Here is a 19,447-nt window from a genome sequence, read left to right on the forward strand (position 1 = left end):
CAAAAGTGACAGAATTCTTTCGTGCTAGACAAAAGAGAGAAACTGCTGTTGGTGTAGTGGGAGACATATTTTGAGCAATAATTCATTCAGTGGGAGTTATTTTGAACTCTGTAAAGATTCAAAAGTTGTCTACTATTGTGGATAACATGCTGACAAACTTCACAGGGGCTATACTCCTGATGGATACTGAACTTGCTGCGGAGAGGGCTATGACTCTTCAAAACAGGCTTGCTTTAGACATCCTTTTAGCGAAAAGTGGCGGAGTCTGTAAGATGCTTAATGAGCGCCACAGTTGTGCTTATATTCCAGACAATAGTAATGAGATTAGAAGTATGCTTACTAACCTAACAAGAGATAGTGCAGATTTGAAGGAACTGAAAGAACCAGGAGTCTGGGAAAAAGTTGGAAAGGGATTTGTGCGTGTAGGAAGTTGGTTTAGTGGTCTTTGGCATGGGTTTTTAGGAAAATTAATACAGGGAATAGTAATTATTTTGGCTTGCTTATTCGGACTATGGATATTGAGTAAATGCAGTAAAAGAGTTAAAACAAATTGGGTAAAACATAAAGAGAAGAGGGAAGACAAGAAAAGGGAGAAAATGTTCAGAGCAAAATATGAAAAGGCAAAACGAAAGGAAAAAAATTGAGATGAAGGAAATGAACAAATGAAAGAAATGTTAAAGGATTGATTTGTGTGATGACAAGTGTCATCAGAGGAGGGATTGTTGGAGTGTAGTTTTTATAATCAAAATTAACATGAAATGTTTGCGAATTAATGCATAATGATGCCGCATAGAAAATGTGTTAATGTTCTTTTACTAAACGTGCGTGTGAAATGTGCCCACGGGGAGTGGCCACCAATGTATACGATGATAAACAAAACTGACTACTAATGAAATATTACTGTACTAATGTGTGATTTTGTATTAGTATTAAGAGTTATATGTTAAGGTTTTGCTAATTAATCACTAGGCCTTAGTTAGCATAAGTCGGACCTAGCTGCTCGGTTTCATACTAAATGTGTTTTTCGAACGTGCAATGTGCTGACTTGCTGAAGGACATGTAGCCGTACTTTTCCAGAAGTTAGAAGACGTGTGTAACCGTAGTAAATTCTTTCTCATGAGACTCAGATTGCTCAAGGAGACATTCTTGCAGAATGCAACAGTGAAAACTTGCAACAGGTACAAGGTCGCCCGAACTGGTATAGACAATGGAACTACTGACTGAGACTGTGAGAGGACCGCGCAAACATGAAATTGTACCTGACATTCTACCCGTTGGAGACGTCAATTACAGGAGCCAATGAACTACTTGAGAACTGTATTAAAGTGACAATCTGAATGAGGTGACAGGTTAATAATTGGATGGATATACGGAGGCGCCAAATTTTGCCCAATTGGAAATTAGGGGACTGTACGACAAGATCGATACAATCCTTTGACACAAGGAGAAATCAGCCATTACGTGCCTTTTTGCTATCACCCAGCCACTTTGTCACTCTGACTTTGTCCTGCCTGATTCGTACTTTTCCTCCCTATGAGGGAAGTGTCCCTTATAACCTGCCTTACTGAACTTTGCTGTGTTTCCTGGCCGATGGTGAATCAACTGATGTCCTGAGAACGAAGACTGACTCTGTATGCTGACCCACTGCGGTGGGTAATTATATAATGATGAAATTGTAATTGTCTGTTTGCCTTTTCTTCTAGGTACCAACTGCTATCTTTTGATGGAGACCATAGTTAGATGTTTTCTAAATTTGTGTTGCTAAATTGTTTTGCATGAAGCCCAACATGCTAATGCTAATTCGAGGTTAGTTGAGGAGTTCACTGAACGGACGCAAATAGACAAATGCCTGAATCTATGCTTTGTTGAATAATGCGCTAATGATACTCTGCTAAAATTAATCCATGTTGGCGTCGTGTTTTGTTCTAATGTTTATGATCTTTGCCTTGATGAAGTCTTATTCAAGTTGCCACATTGTGACATTGCTGATGTGTTTTTTGGTATCAAGACTAATAAACTTACTCGTAGAAGTGTAATCAATAGGGAATAAATATCACAAATCTTACTAAATCTGGTGTGGTTATTCGTGACTGAAAGGTCATGGTGGTTTTCGATTCTTCCCAATGTCACTCTCTGAGCTGAATCGATTTGCTATTGTGAATGTTGTTGATGTCATTGATCTATTGATTGGCATGTTGACTAATTGCCTCGTTCTAAGGTGTCTTCAATCAGGGTCAAAAGATTAATTGGCCTAAAACGAGTCCCAGACTAATTAAATTATCTAGAAAGGGACGCGATATCACTGTCCATATCCTTGAAATTGATGTTCAACTGTATTATTAACCGTCCCATGCCAGTGTGATGCACCTGAAGAAGGCCACTGTAAGAGTGTTGGTTGGAATGAAACTATGCAACATGATTGGCAGGCTCACTGCATGTGGCACGCCAGAAAACCATAATGAGCCAAAGTCTGAAGACGGAGAACCCTTGTCCACTGTACATGGTTGCTCACTAATGATGGTGACCTGCTGGTTAAGGTGCAGAAATACATGCTGTGCAGAAAGCTCTACCACTGCACCAAGATGTGCATAGTGCAGCACAGACCACTAAAGGTGGTAAATGGAGCATGCTGAAGCATGTTCTCAGGGAAAGGAAAGTGATGCCAACCACCCAGAGCGAAAGTGAAGATGAGCCCGCAGAGGTCTGTGTTCCCTCCATAGCAAGGCTTACAGTAAGAGGGCAACCATGAGGTACTGGAGAGTACCACGCTCATCGACACAGGCATCCACTAATGTCATACTGCTTGCATAGTTTCAAAACATGAAACCCCGAGTCACGCCCAGCACGAAGTGGATCTTTGTAGGGCGCAACCCCGCTACTCCTGAGAGGCAATTCAAGGAAAATGGACAGTGATTGAAATCTGATAAAGTGGCCAAGTGTTTGTGTCTGAACCAGCCACACTGCTCAGCTGCAGCTTTGTGAGACTCCTGCACCTCACTCTTGCTACACTGTGAATAAAGAGTCTCAAAGATATCCTGAATGCTCTAAACATAATTTCCAAGATCCCGAAGAAGATAAACATGGGATTGACATAAATACGGACTGAGACTTGGCAGGAGGGTAAGGCAACACATGTTCTCATTTATATCTGGTGCCTGTGGGTGGTGAGGCTACAGATAACCATTAAGCCACTTGGCCGAGGATTCTGTTCTACTTTATCTGGCAGCAGCCAGTCCTGAGAGACAGCTTCCAGCAATAAATAAAATCTCCCTTGACAGGGAACTCCAGCCACCATGGCGAGTCTGCTTCTTTTTTTTAAATTACAACTAACAAGATAGCTCGGTAGGTTAGGCACCTTCTGCAGAAATCTCTTGAAAAGCAGCATCTGAAATTCTGGCAATCATGGTTCAACATTTCTTCCTACAGAAGAGGATAAAAAGAGCAGAATTCATGGAACAACATTTCTAATTCAAAGGTCAAAGAATCAACTTGGTTTGTAGTTTGTGTGAATCAATGAAATTAAGTGTAGTAAATGTACAGAGTACATCCGTTTGTCAGTAACGGAGTGTGAAGCAGGGAGGACGAGTACATGAGGGAGACTGCTGAAAAAGACATGCACTCTAATTGTGTGCTTAGCAAAAACGAAAAAGTAACAGCCAATCAAAGGACTAGGGAAAGGACACGAGTACTTGGGCCATACCCCAGGAAAGGCACAACCACAAGGAGTTGAAATGAACGCTGCACGCGTCAACAACGTAAGAAGAGTAAACAAATGAAAGTGACAACAAAGCTGACTAACTGTATTCAATTAGCAGGCTCTAAGCTTCCTTACCCTATAAGTATATTAAATGTCTTGCAAGCAACAGTGCATGTCCTGACTCAGGCAAGACATAACAAGCATTTGCAATGCAGTAGGTCTCGCATATTTCAAACAAGTTAATTGTCATCTTTTGACAACAGCGCCCAAGAGCAAAAACAAAAAAACATGTGAGTGGAAACTGAGAAAAGGTGACTCAGCAAAATAAAATAAAGTTAGCTTTACAAAATAAAACTTTGCAATTTTGTTTGTCCTGCTGAGCACGTTTTTGCCAGTCAGAAGCCTTCTTTTTGCTGGGCACTGGAAGTTAGAACAAAATAATACCTCAATCACATCGGGAGCAGCGGACCGGCACTAATTAAGTTGAAATCAATTAGTGCTTGATCCCTGCTCCACACAGAGGAACGGAAATGATGCTAGACATGCCTTGACAAATTACGAGGCGGTAAAGAAGAGTGCCAAGCAAATTAACAAATGGTGAGTGACAGGCAGACTCTAAGCCCTTTACTGAACACAACAGCGTCTTGCATGCACCCACAGGCACAACCCTAAAAATGACTCCCATACCCTGGAAGAGATCTTCCAGCTTGTCAGTGCCATTAATTTTTTGTGTTTAAAAAACAAACTCAGTCTTTGGGTGTTTGTATTAGGAAAATGAAAATGTTTACTGAGCGGCCGCATGAAAATAATATTACAGTGCCGTCAGTGGAGCTGCTGAGGCAGCTGCTGTCTGAAGACAAAGAAAGCTCCATTAGGCGAGTGGTAACCTCTAAATATGGTGGTCTGAAGACCACTAGGGCAGCGGAGTACATGCCTCTGTTGCTCTGGCAGAACAGTGTGCAACCCGCTAAGCCCTAAATGACTCCTCAAGTCATTGAACTGGAAAAGTGTACCTTAATAAGCAGCCACATTTAATGCTGTTTGTTATCTTCCCAACACAGTGACAAAAGTAAAGAATGTAATTATTGGATAGGACTGTGAAACAGGACTGATGCGATCTTATTTCTTTGATCCATACTTTCTTCTACTTTGCATCCTCACCCATCCACCACAATGCTGGTTTTCCTACTCCAACCCTAAATTCGCTACAGTGGAAAATCTGCAATACTCACTGACTTACCACTACCTTACGTGCAATTTAAAATCATACCATTCCACAAATTCAGATTCTGTGAAAAGAGGTGGCTTTTTGAGCTCCCAGCAGAGACTTTTTATGCGGGTTCAGGCCCAGGGGTCCAACCTTTCAGAGGGCCCCCCTGATAGATCCATCTCTTCTGCAGACAGCCCTGCTCTGATGAACTTGAATAATTCTTAAATACGGTTATTCTTTAATTTATTTTTAATGTGGGTGATGCATGAGTCTATTACAGCCATTTTACAGAGACATTTTGTGGTTATGTTTCATGCAACATCCATAAAAAAAAGTTTCTTTTTGATCAAAACAGGCCCTCACATATGAGAGATGAGAAGAGGTTGCAGAGATTATTTGCAATTATATTAGTGAACTTCTGCGGTGTTACAATCTAGAAACACACATCGCTAACCCTGAATATTAGATGTACCACGTTTCGAATTTGGATGTGTGTGCCTATCAGTCACCTAACCAGAGAGGGCCTAAAACAGCTGAAATTATCATAGATGCAAAGCTGTTGCGAGCAGCCCCCGCCCCTTAAATAAGTTTGGTCCAGGGGCCCCCAAATCTTTAAGATGGCCCTGGCTCCTAACACTCTGGCGCACACGCAAACCTTTGAAAATGATGTCTGGTGCGTTTGCAAATGCAAAGCGTCATATAAATCAATGGCTGCTTTTCATCAAAATGGTAGCACTTAACACAGCAGGCAACGTTTGCCCTGCATGTTTTGCATCTACTCTGGCGTAGGAGCCGGTACAATCCTCTGAGGAGAAACATCAACAGAGATTATGTTGCTGTAATAATAATTAACCTAAAATAGTACCACAGACCCCACGCCCATCCCACTGTCGAGGAATCTTACCTCAGAACTAAGGTACAAGAAAATCTGTGGGTATCCACATTTTATTATACAACATCCGAGTTATAAGTCTGAATATTGTTCTATTCTAAAAGGAGTGCCTGAAAGAGGGTGGAACACATGACTGACGTCGTAAATTCACAGCTCTCTTGAACTTTCAGGTTTTAAGCCAGTCTGGCTGGTTTGACTTCTTTCCTCGCGAAACACAGTTTTGTTTAAAGTAGAGACTGCAATAAATCAGTGGGTGGAGTGGGTACTGCAGAGAGGATTGTGCAACCTGCAGGTCACCAGTTCGAATGCCCGAGGATCCAGCGCGCCCTTTTGTCCTTCTGATGTTGCGTAAATGTGTTTCCTTCATTTAAACAATGATGACACATTCGCTCCAAACACCAGCACTCATTACTATTTGTGGTGAGGCAGTGCTTAATTTGTAAATAAAAACGTGCCCGTGCCCAAAGCCCTCCTCTTAAACATGCGGCTGTCGCAATTAAATGTGAGAACACGGAATACTGAGTCGGCTTAATCCTGAAGCCATCTCGGGCCTCTTCAATCCATATAAAGCCACTCCCTGCCCTTCGGCTCACTCTTGCAGCTTTCTACTTTCTCCCTTTGTGACGCTTTTTTGTTTTTCTCTTCCTCCGTCTTTCACTTAAGAGCCTTGCGCTCGCAGCAAATGGCTCAGGCAGAAGAATAAGCCCCGGCCCTCAAAAACAAGTGCGGTGCTCAGCACCGGAAACAACAAGCCCAAATTAAGCACTGGGTTGAGGTCATCATCAGCGGTCAAATATCTTACCTCTTCTCTCCTCAAGGACTTGTGATTTCTGATGTCAGTAGCCACCAGTGACCATCAAAACGTGGCAGGAAAAGATTAAATTATGAGGCAGGGTTGACCAATTTATGTGGCAAGAAAAGTCCAGTTCAGAATTTATAATGCCAATAGCTCTAACACATTGCAAATGCTTGTTTTGATTATTTTCTTATGCACAGGGAGATTAAGGGCCTCTTGTGACCACCAGCCTCGCAGTGGCGGGTAGGATCGCTGCATTTCAGGTTGGTCTAACCGCCACATGACGACCCTGGTGGTTGCACCGACAGGGGGCCGCCGTCCCCACCAGGAATATGGTTCCCAACAAGCTGACGGCGGTTAGACTTGTGGTCAGCCACGGCAGAGTTGAGTTCAGTGCCACTACCCTGATCATGAGTCCCCTTTCCGCCAGCCTTTTCATGGCGGTTTTTACCCACAATGAAAAGGCTGGTGGAAAGAAAGTGCTGGGGGCCACGGGTGGACCCCTGTGCAGCACCCTCGGAATGCGCTGTGATACTGGCCTCAGCTCCCTTACGGGAGACAGTGCGCATTCCGAGGGTACTGTAATGCTACGGTACTGGCCTCAGGTCCCTTAAGGGAGCCTAGACCAATACTGTAGCACTGTTCCCACCGGGCTGACCAGCGTAGTAATATGATGTTCCGGCCGGTCAGCTCGGTGGGAACATCTCACCAGGCTGACCGGTGGGAACATTGCACTATGACAGGGGTGAGGACACTGGGCTGACGGTAGTCTCATCCCTGTGAGTTTGGCGGTCGGCTCGTCCCACCTCCATACTAGTAATCAGGGCCTAAGTGATTTGCCCAGAATCTCAGGATATTGAGCAGACACTGCAACTCAAACCCAGTTTCAAATTTAGCAGCTCTGTCTGTTAGGCCACATCTCCAAATGGCTGTTCACTAGGCAGCTTTTTTCCTGAGTCTCGCCTCCACAGTGCAAGCTGCCTATGGGAAAAAAATACAATTGTGGGAGATCTGCATTTGTGTAATTTGTTAAAATAGACCCTCAAAGAGGGACCCACCTGCGGAAAAGGCACAATCAATGTCATCTATCTAGAAACGGACACCACTTCCCTGCCGCCCATCCCCCCGCCAAAGAACACTGGTTTACCTTCGGATAATCAATGTGCCCATGTGCTGGGAGTTCTTTCTCAAATGCTTGGGCAACTATAAGGACTCTTTTCTGTTTGAGACCGCCAAGCTGTAAGAGGTGGTCGCGTGCAGAGTACAGTGCCAGAGGCCTTGTCCTATGGTAGCCCATCAAATGCCATCCCTTCCAGCGTCAGGTACATACAATGACTTTCACAACAAAGGATCCAGCTGAGGCTCTGCCATCAGACAACTGTGCTCCCCCAACCTCTGAATGAATCAGGGGGGCTGAACTTCTTCAGTTGGAACATCTGCCGATCTTAGTCCAATGTCCAGTTACCACCACTTTTAAATAACGCTCTTATTGTGCACTTTCCCCAGCAAAATTGGTTATTTTAAGAACCTTTGCTTATGTCTCCACCTCCGTCAACCTTGAAACTGTCTCACATGGGGCTGATGTAAGCATTTTTGCCAGGGTTCCCAAATCCAACCCTGCGTTTTATGTAAAAAATGTAATTTTCACCAACAATTACACTTGATGCTCTACTCGGGGTAAGGTGATTACTGCCTTCCTGCCTTACTTCAATTTCTTCACAGTCTTTTGCAATGCTCTTCATCAGAGGATGAACTTACGGATATTAGTACCTCCTTTTCAGGTGAGTGATTTTGTGTCCTTCCCTTTAGCGTGAAGGTGCATCAAGTTCAGTTTGAAAAAGCTTTTTCTGCATCGTCAGTTGTTTTTCACCAGAAACTGTCATTTGTATTGAATGCATAATTACTCGATTTAGTTGGAAAAGTGACAGATTCTCTTTCTCTTCTGTTCTTCATTGTTACATAAACGACTTTCATTTTCCTTGTACACGAGGTTGGGGTTAACCATTCATTTTCTCAGTTTGTTTTCCTGTTCACTGTAGGAGTTGCCTTCTATGAGTATGTCCTGTGTATTGGGTTTCTATTCTGGTAAGTAATCTCTGCGATCTGTCAACTATTGGCAGTCTGGCATGTCACACAGATTGAGTTTCTGCTTCCTCTCCTGTTATTGCTTGCCCTGAGATATTTATCTGTATTGCACTTGTACTGCGCACACTTTAAAACGGGATTGCTTGTAGGCGATGAGAGATATTACAGATATCGGACATAGTTACACCTGCTTGCTAACGGACTCGTTGGTTTAGGTTACATTGGGCGAGCTCAGGGTCTGTGAGATTTGTTACATCTGATGGTATTTCGCAAATCAAGTTCATGCAATTGTCTATGCGAGTATTTCAAACAGCCACATACAGGAGATTTCCAAACACTAGCAACCAACCAGCAGAAAAACGAGGCAGAAAAGTGGATTGACCTAGATCACGCAGGCAGGCATTGCGGGGACTCGACCCATGATGTCCACTTTTGAAGGCAGTCCCTTCATGTGCATCCTTACTTCTATATGACCTTTTAGCAACAGGAAGATTTGATGCATCTCCTTGCTGATATTTTTCAGCATGATTACAAAACCTCCGGGTGAAACCATAGTGAATGCCAGACCCCCTGGATCTTCGCTTTCTTCCTTGTTCGTGCTGTGATGAACCAGCCCCAGTTGTTCTTGGCACTACATGTAAATGTAAGAGACCGTAGCAAGGGATTCCTGTGCATCTTTAAAAAGATATGTTTGGACTCTGCCTAAATCTAGAAGCTTTTTTAAACATATGCTTTTGTTAAGTTGTACAGTCGCTCCCAGCCCAAGTCTCTAATATGTGGGACAAGATGGAAAGCTGGAGACGGAGATGTTCTGTTTGCTGCAACATATCTTAGAGGATTTTGGGCATGGGAGATTATGGCTCTTTGTGTGTAAATTACCTAAAAATATTATTATAAGAGGAGCATTTCCAATTAACAACGTGCTCTTAAAATTCTCAATACGTTCTCTAAAAGAATATTATCAAACATATGAACTTATTACAAACCTCCAAAGAAAAACGTACACAAGAGAAAATACAAAATTCTATTTACTTATAAAAATACTCTTAGTCATGGGGGGTGGCCTGTGGATTGCAGCCAAATTTGCGGCTCCTTTTTAGGCTCCCAAATAGCTCCGGTATTTCTCCGTTGCCATTGAATATGAAAAGCTTAAGCGGGGAGTATGTGAGTTGGGAGACGCTCAGAATCCTGTGGCCTCTTGCCTGACACCTCAAAGGCTAATTACAAGCCTGGGCACAACACAGCTTCTTAACGGCTGGAGGCGCACAGCGCAAGATTGTGGCACCTGCTTCGGCTGCTCCATATGCTCCCTGAACTGGTACCAGAGCACCTATTGGTCCCTGATCAGCCCCAGCCCTTCTCTGTGTTTGTACCTGTGCAGCATCATTCAGTGCTTCCTGGGCACCATTATACAAAAGGATCATGGCCACTTGACGATTATCATCTCACAGAGCTAAGGCTCATGCCTGCAAGTACAGAAAGTATTGGTGTTTTGATATTTACCAACTGACTCTGCTCGTTACATGTGTGATGTGGTGCTCCTCTGTCCCACCTCTCTTGCTTCTTCTTGCAACAACAGCTATTCTATCAGAGGTGTTGAACCCAGGGTAGCGCCAGGATTAATCTGAGAGATCTGCAACCTCCCCCGAATCAACAGCAGTAGTAACTCACTGATACTGCCAAAATACCCATCCTCATATATCTTACTTCATCTGGACCAATAGGAGGGCTGCTCCGACTATGCTCATCCAATTGTTGGAAATCTTACTTAAAGAGTGCACAATCCTGTCACATACCATCTTCCTTCCACTATGGTGAATCCCAAATATAATGGGGCCAAGGATAAAGAAACCAAGGCAAAATTCAAACAATCAAAACAGGAACCTCTGATTCCTGAATCTCCAGTGACGGATAAGCCCAACTCTCCTTCTATGCTTGAGCCTATTCTGAAGAAACTCAACATAGTCCACGATATTGCCCAGAGCTCGTAAATTAACACTGATCTACTCCAAGTGGAAGTGGTGGAAATCCGTAAATACCTTGAAGATCTAACTATAAGAATTTCGAATGCAAAGATCAGGATTGGTGCCAAAGAGGATCACAACAACACATGCTCTAAACCAATCCAAGCCTTTGAGAAATCTCTGATTGGACTTAAAGTGAGACGTCTGAGTTAGAAAATCGCAATAGAAGAAGTAATCTTAGAATCTTTGGCATACCAGAAGGTATGGCACCATCACTGATTGACTTTTTAGTGTCGTGGATCCAGGACATGCTGCAAATTAGACTTGCAAAGGACTTTGAAATTGAAAAGGGCACACATGGTTATTACATACAAACCCAAAAATGTATCAGCCCGAAATCCACTGATCTTTAAACCTCTGTATCATCAGCATACCAACAGTATTCTGGCCCATATGAGGAAAGTCATATATGTATTGTGGCAAAGCCATACAATTTAAATATCCCAGTATTTCACCAGGTTCACGGTTAACAAAAGGAGAGGTTTTTTGGCCCTTTGGAATAGACTCCCGGAGATGACCATTCAACACTCTTTCACTGGTACTTTGAAATGTAAAATTATATTTACAGAACAGATCAATATCTTTTTGGAACCTGTTCATCTTGCTACTTTCTAGGACAATAAATCTGAATCCAATATGGAAGGGGATTTCACCGACCAAGACACCCGGATGAGGTATGAACTTTTGAAACCAAGTTGAGTAATATGACAACTAACTGTTAATCTTTGTTTTCAGATAATATGGTTATGCCACGGTGGCCCTTTATATATCTCACAACACAGAAATGAAATAACTATGTCTATATGAATTTTATATCCCATAAGTAGACTACTACATTAATGTGCTCCTAACTGTTAGATTTGTTTTTGCAATGTTCAACTATTCTTTATACTTCAAACACTGGTACAGTATGAGTTGACTGACTCATATTTCCTACTCTCCCACCATACACCAGTTACCTTGTTTACACTCTGGGGGACCCACTGGGGACTTAGGCCATTTACTGTGACCTTACACAGTTCTCCCTTTTCTTACCTCATCTCTAAAAGACTTCCCCTGGTGGGAAGGGGGTGGGGCTGCAATGTGCTTTGGGACTACTTCTGATCCCCCTATGCTAACCATGAACTATCATCAAAATCAAGGCATGTTGACACGCCAGTTCATTCCAGTGGGATTACGTATCATACATGCTCATGTATTATTTATTAATTGTCATATATGTGGCCTATTGCACCAAGCTATCATCTATATTTTATAAAAGGTTGTAATGTTGTGTCTTAAAATAATATCGTATAGCACAAAGGGGTTGAATCACCCGGTTAAAAAAAAAAAGGAAATATCAGACTATTGTAATAACCTGAAAGGCGATATTGTCTTACTACAGGAAATCAATATTAGTTATAGGGAAACACTATCCATTAGGAAACGATTGGTGAAGGTTATTGCATGCTCTGATGCTTGTAAAAAAAGAATGTGAAAATCACACTACTATCAAGAACATCAGGTCTATCCATTATTTCAGCAGGATATGAAGAAGAGGGCAGGTGGTTGATCAACAGGCTCAAAAATGGTGATAGGGATATATATACAATAAATGTATACAGCCAAAATAGTGATAATCCACATTTTTAGCATTCTCAAAATATTAAACTGGCATTCATTCCTACTGATTCTCACATAATGTTTGGTGGCGATTTCACTCTTCTAATAATACCGTCCAAGACCGCCACTACTCATTTAAATATAGACCACTGAAAGCACATTAACAAATGTTAAACCTATGTAAAATACATGGGTCCTGATTTAAGAGGGCATAGCACTTCCTAGCACCACATTAGCGTCATTTTTTAGTGCTAATAGGGCCCTATGATGCTAAATTAGCAGTGCCATATTTACAAAGTGGCGCAATGGATGCATTGTGCCAATCTGTGCCATATTATGCCCATGCCAGGCATAATGTATGCAAGGAGGGCGCCCCCCCGTTTTGGGGGGCAAAAAAGCTTTCTTTGCATAATTTTTTCCAGTATTATTAACTCCTGCTCAGTTAAAAGGAGGCACACCATTGGTTACAATGGGGCCCTAAGTATTGTTTAGGGTTAGCACCAAAATGTTGGCGCTAACCCTGAACAGTACATCAGTAGCGTCAAAAATTCTGATGCTATTGCCCCCTACCCTGCACCATGGTGCAACGTACTTTAAATACGGTGCACATATGGTTGCGGTAGGGGGACGCTATGGGGTGCAAGGAAAGTGCCCCATGGTCTCTCTGATTTTGGAGACTACATTATGCCAAAGGCAATGACTTCACTTTTTTGGCCTATCTACATTTACGTTACTTGCGCATTGGAGGCACCCTACACAAAGACAAGGCAGAGGTCCTTCCTCTTAATCCCCACTGTTCGCCAACTCATCTTGGAATTTTCTGACTTAAATGGCAACCTAAATTCTTTCAATATCTTGGAATCTGGTGTAACAGTGACTTGCTTGAATCAGTTAAACACAATGAATCTAAACCAACAGATAATGTCAAGGACCTCCTATCCTCTTGACTCCTAAACATGAATCATGGTGGGGCAGGATAGACATAAAAAATATAAAAATGATGGTTACTCCCCTTATAAATTTCATTAGATCAATGCTTCCTATCCCTATTTGATGACCAGATGGTTACATACTGAAAGCTCATTATGCGCTCAACTCTCGTCCTGCCTTATCATGTTGCACAGCCTAGTCCCTCAGAATTGAGAAATGTTTAGAGACACAGTCAAAGCGCTGAGACTGCTTGATAATGGTACATCTAACCCCATATCTAAATCCCAATATATTTCACTCTAAAATAACCCCAAAATTAAAGCCGAAATTATCTCTAAACCAAGACCAATATGGGCAGGTAAAGGAATAGGACTTGTCATCCCACTATCATTTGCTGAACTCCAAGCACATTTTTTATTAAATTATATTAATATCTATGGCTTCCTGAAAATTAAATCAATAATATCTAAAGTAGGTCAATGTGAACTTCCATAGTTACCTTTTCACCTCATAATCTGATCCTCAGACAGCCATGTCATCTCAAAAATATATAAATTGATCAACATCTACACGTTCAAAACCCAATCCAGAAAAAAAATGGTAGAAACAATTTGCACCTTGGAACTTAAATCCCCTTTCACCAGATGTTTAGAACACTATGTGCAAAACATCTCTTCAAAATAAAATTATTCCCTCATTTTGCACTATACATTTATTACTGTGGACGTAAACGAATCAGCAGGGATACTTTTTAGAACTGCAAATCCACTCCTGGGACAGTGGGGCATATGTTCTTTAGATGTTTATTATGTGTGATCTAATTAAACCATTCTTGGAAACAAAATGCAGACCAACTATCAAAAATATTCTAACTATTGATCATGTTAAACCTCCCATTAGTAGTCCTAGGTTCATGGTCTCCCTACTTGACACAGATCCTAACTACATCTGATCTAGCACTGCTCACTGAATGGAATCCTTCATTCCTATTTCCTACCACACTTAGTGGACATGGGTCACTTATCTAAGGACCGCACTTAAGTCACAAGAGGCTCTACTGGGAAATCCTATAGTATCACAAACACTATGGCATACACTAGATGTATTTACGGATCTTAACCACTCTGGTTAATCTTTTGTCATTATCCCATTATAGTGATAGAGAAGATGACATACACAGCATCTAATTCTTTGCTTCTTGCTTAAGACATCTCCCTGGATTCCCCAGTTCTCCAGGTTATCTCCCGGTTGTGAATAAGGTCCCCCATTAAGAGATATGATAGCTGTGTTTATATTTTGCCTAACAATCTAGGTAAACTGTTATCTCCAATTGTTTTTTTCTTCTATGTTTGCTATGATGTTATATAATTTAATGATGGTCATAGCTATGTCCATATAGAAGTGGGATGTTTAGCCTAGTCTGTAATTCTTACTGTTCTGATGAATATGTTCCGGCATTACCCTATATTCTTACATACAACATCTATACATGATCTGTATCATGTATACTTTTGCATTTGAGCTCTTATAACTTTTAGTTTATGACACAATCTTTTAAATAAAGAACTATTGAAGAAAAAATACTCTTAGTAATGCATAAATACATGGACACATTAGTTGTTTAAGTCATTAATTTCAAAATATCAGATCTCAAAAACAGTTTAGTCTTTCATTACATTGAGGTAATAGTTCATATTTGGAATCCATTGTTCGTCCATCCATCCAACATAATCATCCCTCATAAAAACCAGATAGAAAATCTGTTTTTGGTTCTTTGCATGGTGGTATTTGGAGTTTACAGCAAGAATGATTCATTGAATTGTTTAGCAGTCATGAATTGGTCAGCCAAGATCTGAGGAGCACATCAACATATGATGCTTAGGGGATAATTTTGCTTCCTGTCATTAGGGTATTAGAGGTAATCATGATACTAGTTCTTGCCTGAACTGACACTTACATAAGAGACTGTCACAAAAGGCTATCATGTAATATTTCCTACACATTCCTGTCATAGAGCTGTTACTTACAGATCTGCTTTGAGCGTGCGCTCTTTGATGGACTCTCATACCAGATGGTCATCCCATCCTTCTCCAGTCGATACAACCGCTGCCTCCGCCAACTGTGTGATTTGATCTTCCACAACTTGGAGCCGTGCAGCATTGCCTTGATGTCCTTATCCTCTGTTAATCCTGTGAGGAGAAAGAAGAAAAACAACAATCAACAACATAGTTCACATTCCCTGGCGTAAATATATGGTTACATTACTGTGCATTTATAGTCTCAATCTACTGTAAACATGTTTATGAACATAAAACAATTGTAACAACTTTTTAAGTGTAAAAGACATACATCTCTGCAATATACAGCTCTGTAAACTATGCCCACACTCAGTTTACATCATCTTCATTGAAACCAATTGCTGTTCACTCTGCTGTGCCAGAGTAGTTGTCAATGATTTCCTCTGCAAATGTAGTGAAACCCACTCATTTCAACTTATGGGCTGAATTAGAGGCTAGTGGATGCTTTCTCTGTCACAATGTGATGAATTTCCCATCTGCCATTTTAGAAGTTCCATAGGATATAATAAACTTGTAGTAAGGTCCCTTGGATATCTGTCACATTTGTCATACAGCAGTGGTTTTTTACCTTTTGACTTCTGTGGGCTCCCACTTAATCACTTCTGGAATCCGTGGACATCACTGAATCATTATTGGAATCCAGGGACCCTTGTTATTACTGGAGGCTGGGAACACCAGCTTAAACCATTTTGATGATTTGAACCAACCTCAAACCAATACATAAAAATACAGAAACAAGCACTTTTTAAACTAATATACAAATACTCAAAAGATTAAATATATATATAATTAAATATTATATATTATTAATATTAGATTAAATCTAAAAAATAAAAACTTTCCTTTTAATGGGAAGGTTGAGGTTTTTCTAATTTCAACTGGGGCCACCCATCGTCCATACTGAATTGTGATTGATGCATTTGCACTGCTTCTACAAATAAATGTAAGCACACCAACATAATTTTTGCCTCTAACTTCAAATTCCTTCCCACTTACTGAATGATTTACATTTTTCGAGTTTCCATTTTGCTTCCTTATTAATATGTACTTTATTAATCTGTTAATTTTATCTAATTTTGTAAGCAGTTAAGACCCCACCTGCCAGACGCTAAATCAGACTCTTAATGGTTATTCAAAGAGTTGGCCATGTATCTCCCACACGTTCTGACAATTTAACTTACGCCTGAATGAACCAGGCACCAAATCACTTCAAGGTGTTCAAAAGAAGGACAGACAGGCAAGTGTCAACTATATTCAAGGGAAAATAAAACTTCCAAAAATAATCATGAAACTGTAGAACTTTATCCATCTGAATTATGCACTGCTAAACTGGAAAGGCTGTGATGCCATAAACAGGTCATGCATTTGAGCAAGACAGTCTCTGTGAGCTTGCCAGATTGTAAAAAGGAGAACAAACTGGCCATCAAGGGGCGAGACAATGCTTACAACAAGCTGGGTCGCCACTCTATTTACCCCTCATATTCATTTAGCTGTAACTGTAGCAATCATATTCCCTGTCTGGGCCACTACTGATCAGGACCTATCACACAGTTTTTTTTCACAATGGTGAGAAGTGCCATTTTCAATTACAACTCTCAAGAAATATTATGGGGGTCATTACGAGTCTGGCGGTCACTTGCCCAAAAGGGCACCATCACAGGGGGAAAGGGCATGAATGTGCCGTATTGGATAAATATGACATATTCCTGCCCTTCCCCTGTGAAGTAGGGCAGCGCAGCAAAGTGACTTGCTACGCTGCCTTGAGCCACAAAGCCCACAAATGTGGGCAGAAGTGTGCATGTTTCAGAGTTTTATGATATGTCCTTCCCTCTTGGTGAAGACTACTTGGTTCTACAGCCAGGTCCTTTCAGAGGGGATAGCTGGGAAGGCAGTATCTATACACAGTCTCGTTTTGTGACAAAAAGGGACATCTGAGGACTTTTATTGCAATCTAGCCTCCACCTACTTGGTTACTCTGTGGTATCAAAGTGTAAGTTGAAAGTTGAAAAAAGATCTTGGCTAACAAGCATTGACAAAGCCAATAAATAAGTCGGGTCTTAACAAAGTTTGTGTGATGGTTATTGTTTATTGCAAACATGAAGCACCAAAATGTAAAAAAAGAAAAAAGAAGGCATGCCACTACCAAAACGAAATGTTAAAATAAAACAATTATAATTATTGCACATAATTTTAATAGCAATGTAAAGCTGCTTCCTAGCATAAAAGTTATAGTAACCCTTTCCTGATTCTTAGTCGTGCAAACAGAAGGTACTATTGACTCTGAATTACTGTAATCTGATAAATTAGTTTGAATAAGTATGTCTAAAAATCTTTGAAAAAAATACAAAGAAAGACAAATAAATGCATTGGCAAACTACAGGTCCACTGCATCTGGAATCGAATGTTACTTCTTTTTTGGCTGATGTTTACATGCTATCACATAAAGTGCTATCCTTCCCATTGCAAGAGAGCCAATGCAGGCTCTGACATCAAGGCTCGCCTCCACCAGCAGGCACCTGCCTGCGCCTCATCCCTGGAGGCAAAGTGGCCATCTGCTTTTGTCTGTCTCTGTCTTTTCTGCATATTACTCTTTTTTCACTCTTTTTTGTCTGTCTGTGGTTTTCTCCGCTTTCTTTTGCATCCCATGCTGCACCGTTCCCCGCAGGCCCTCCCTTTCGCTGCGGCCCTGCTCCCTCCCTGTGAAGCGCTTTCCTGCCCTCCTATCTCACAGCTGACCAGACCCTTCCACTTCCCTCCCCTTCTTAATGGTGGCCGCTGCACCAGGACAACACAAGGGCATACTCCTCAACACCCGCTCCCTCATTAAACACGCAGTAGAAGTTGGGACCTCCTTGACTCGTTTGCCCCTGATGTCGCCTTCTTCGCAGAGACCTGGGTCACCCCAACCTCAGCCCCAGACCTCGCCTACGCCAGTCCTGAAGGCTACAAAATCGTCTACAAAGACTGAGATAATCAACCAGGAGGAGGCATCGCCGTAGTATACTGGCACACCCTCCGCCTGTCAACCATCATCGAGACACAGAACCTACTCGGCACCCTAGAATACCTACACTTCCAGATCCAGACCGACCCGAACACCTCCTTCCATGGCACAGTCACATTCAGACAGCCCGGACCCCGACCCCAGTTCAGGGAAGCCATCGCCGATCTCGCTGCCCCTGCGCGCTTGTCTCCACCGACTACATCCTACCCAACGACCTCAACTTCCACCTCGATAACCATGAAAACTTACACACCACAACCCTCTTAGACAACCTCGCAACCCTCGGTCTCAAGCAACTAGTCAACCTCCCTACTCAAGCAGCAGGACACACCCTCAACCTGTTTTTTTCAGCAGGAAACATCACCATCTCTCACACCTCCAAACACTGGTGTACCGACCACCGTTGTGTCCATTTCGCCTTCACGAAGACCACTGCAAGCTATCATGCCCTCCCATCCCCCCAGCAGAAGCTGGGGAAAAGTCACCGAAGCGCAGCTCACCGATTCACTCAGCCACTCCCCCTCACTGGACTCAGCGAACCACTCAGCACGCAACCTGCACCACTGGATAACAGAATGCTCTAACAGCACAGCTCCCCCTCAGAAAACCCTCCAGAAACCAGCACAGCAAGAAGCCAAACTGGCTCACAACAGAACTCCAAGAGTCTAAACGCACCTGCAAACGACTGGAATGAAAATGGAGAAACAGCAAAACAACTGAAGACCACACAGCCTACAAAATCGCAGTCACTGCGCACCACCAGCTCATCAGAGCCTCCAAGGATGCTGCCATTCAAGAACGCATCAGCACCAATGCACACAACAGCAAGGAGCTCTTCACCATGGTCAAGGAATTCACGAACCCTGGAACTCACACCTCAGACATCGTCCCTCTCAAGACCTCTGCGACAACCTCACCACCTTTTATCACCGGAAAATCCATGACTTATATGAAGGATTCAAGAACCAAAGACCACCCCCACCACCCACCAGCACCTCCATGGACCCCATGCTGTACCAAACCCTGAACCATTGGGCCCCTATCTTCACAGAAGACACCTGTAAACTCATCAACTCCATCCACTCAGAGGCTCCCTCAGACCCATGCCCACATCACATTTTTAACCTGG

The 19,447-nt window shown here is 42.2% G+C and overlaps 1 protein-coding gene across 3 annotated transcripts in view; it reads right to left on the minus strand.

Annotated features, from left to right (window-relative positions):
* Positions 1–19,447, minus strand: part of PLCD3 (phospholipase C delta 3) — a 452,490-nt gene that overhangs the window by 202,394 nt on the left and 230,649 nt on the right. For all 3 annotated transcript variants that reach the window (XM_069237951.1, XM_069237953.1, XM_069237952.1), the window contains one exon: positions 15,264–15,425. In XM_069237951.1, the coding sequence (XP_069094052.1) occupies positions 15,264–15,425 (162 nt within the window). The remainder of the gene's footprint in view (positions 1–15,263; positions 15,426–19,447) is intronic.

The sequence above is a fragment of the Pleurodeles waltl genome, chromosome 6, assembly GCF_031143425.1.
Source record: "Pleurodeles waltl isolate 20211129_DDA chromosome 6, aPleWal1.hap1.20221129, whole genome shotgun sequence".
NCBI classification, from domain to species: Eukaryota; Metazoa; Chordata; class Amphibia; order Caudata; family Salamandridae; genus Pleurodeles; species Pleurodeles waltl.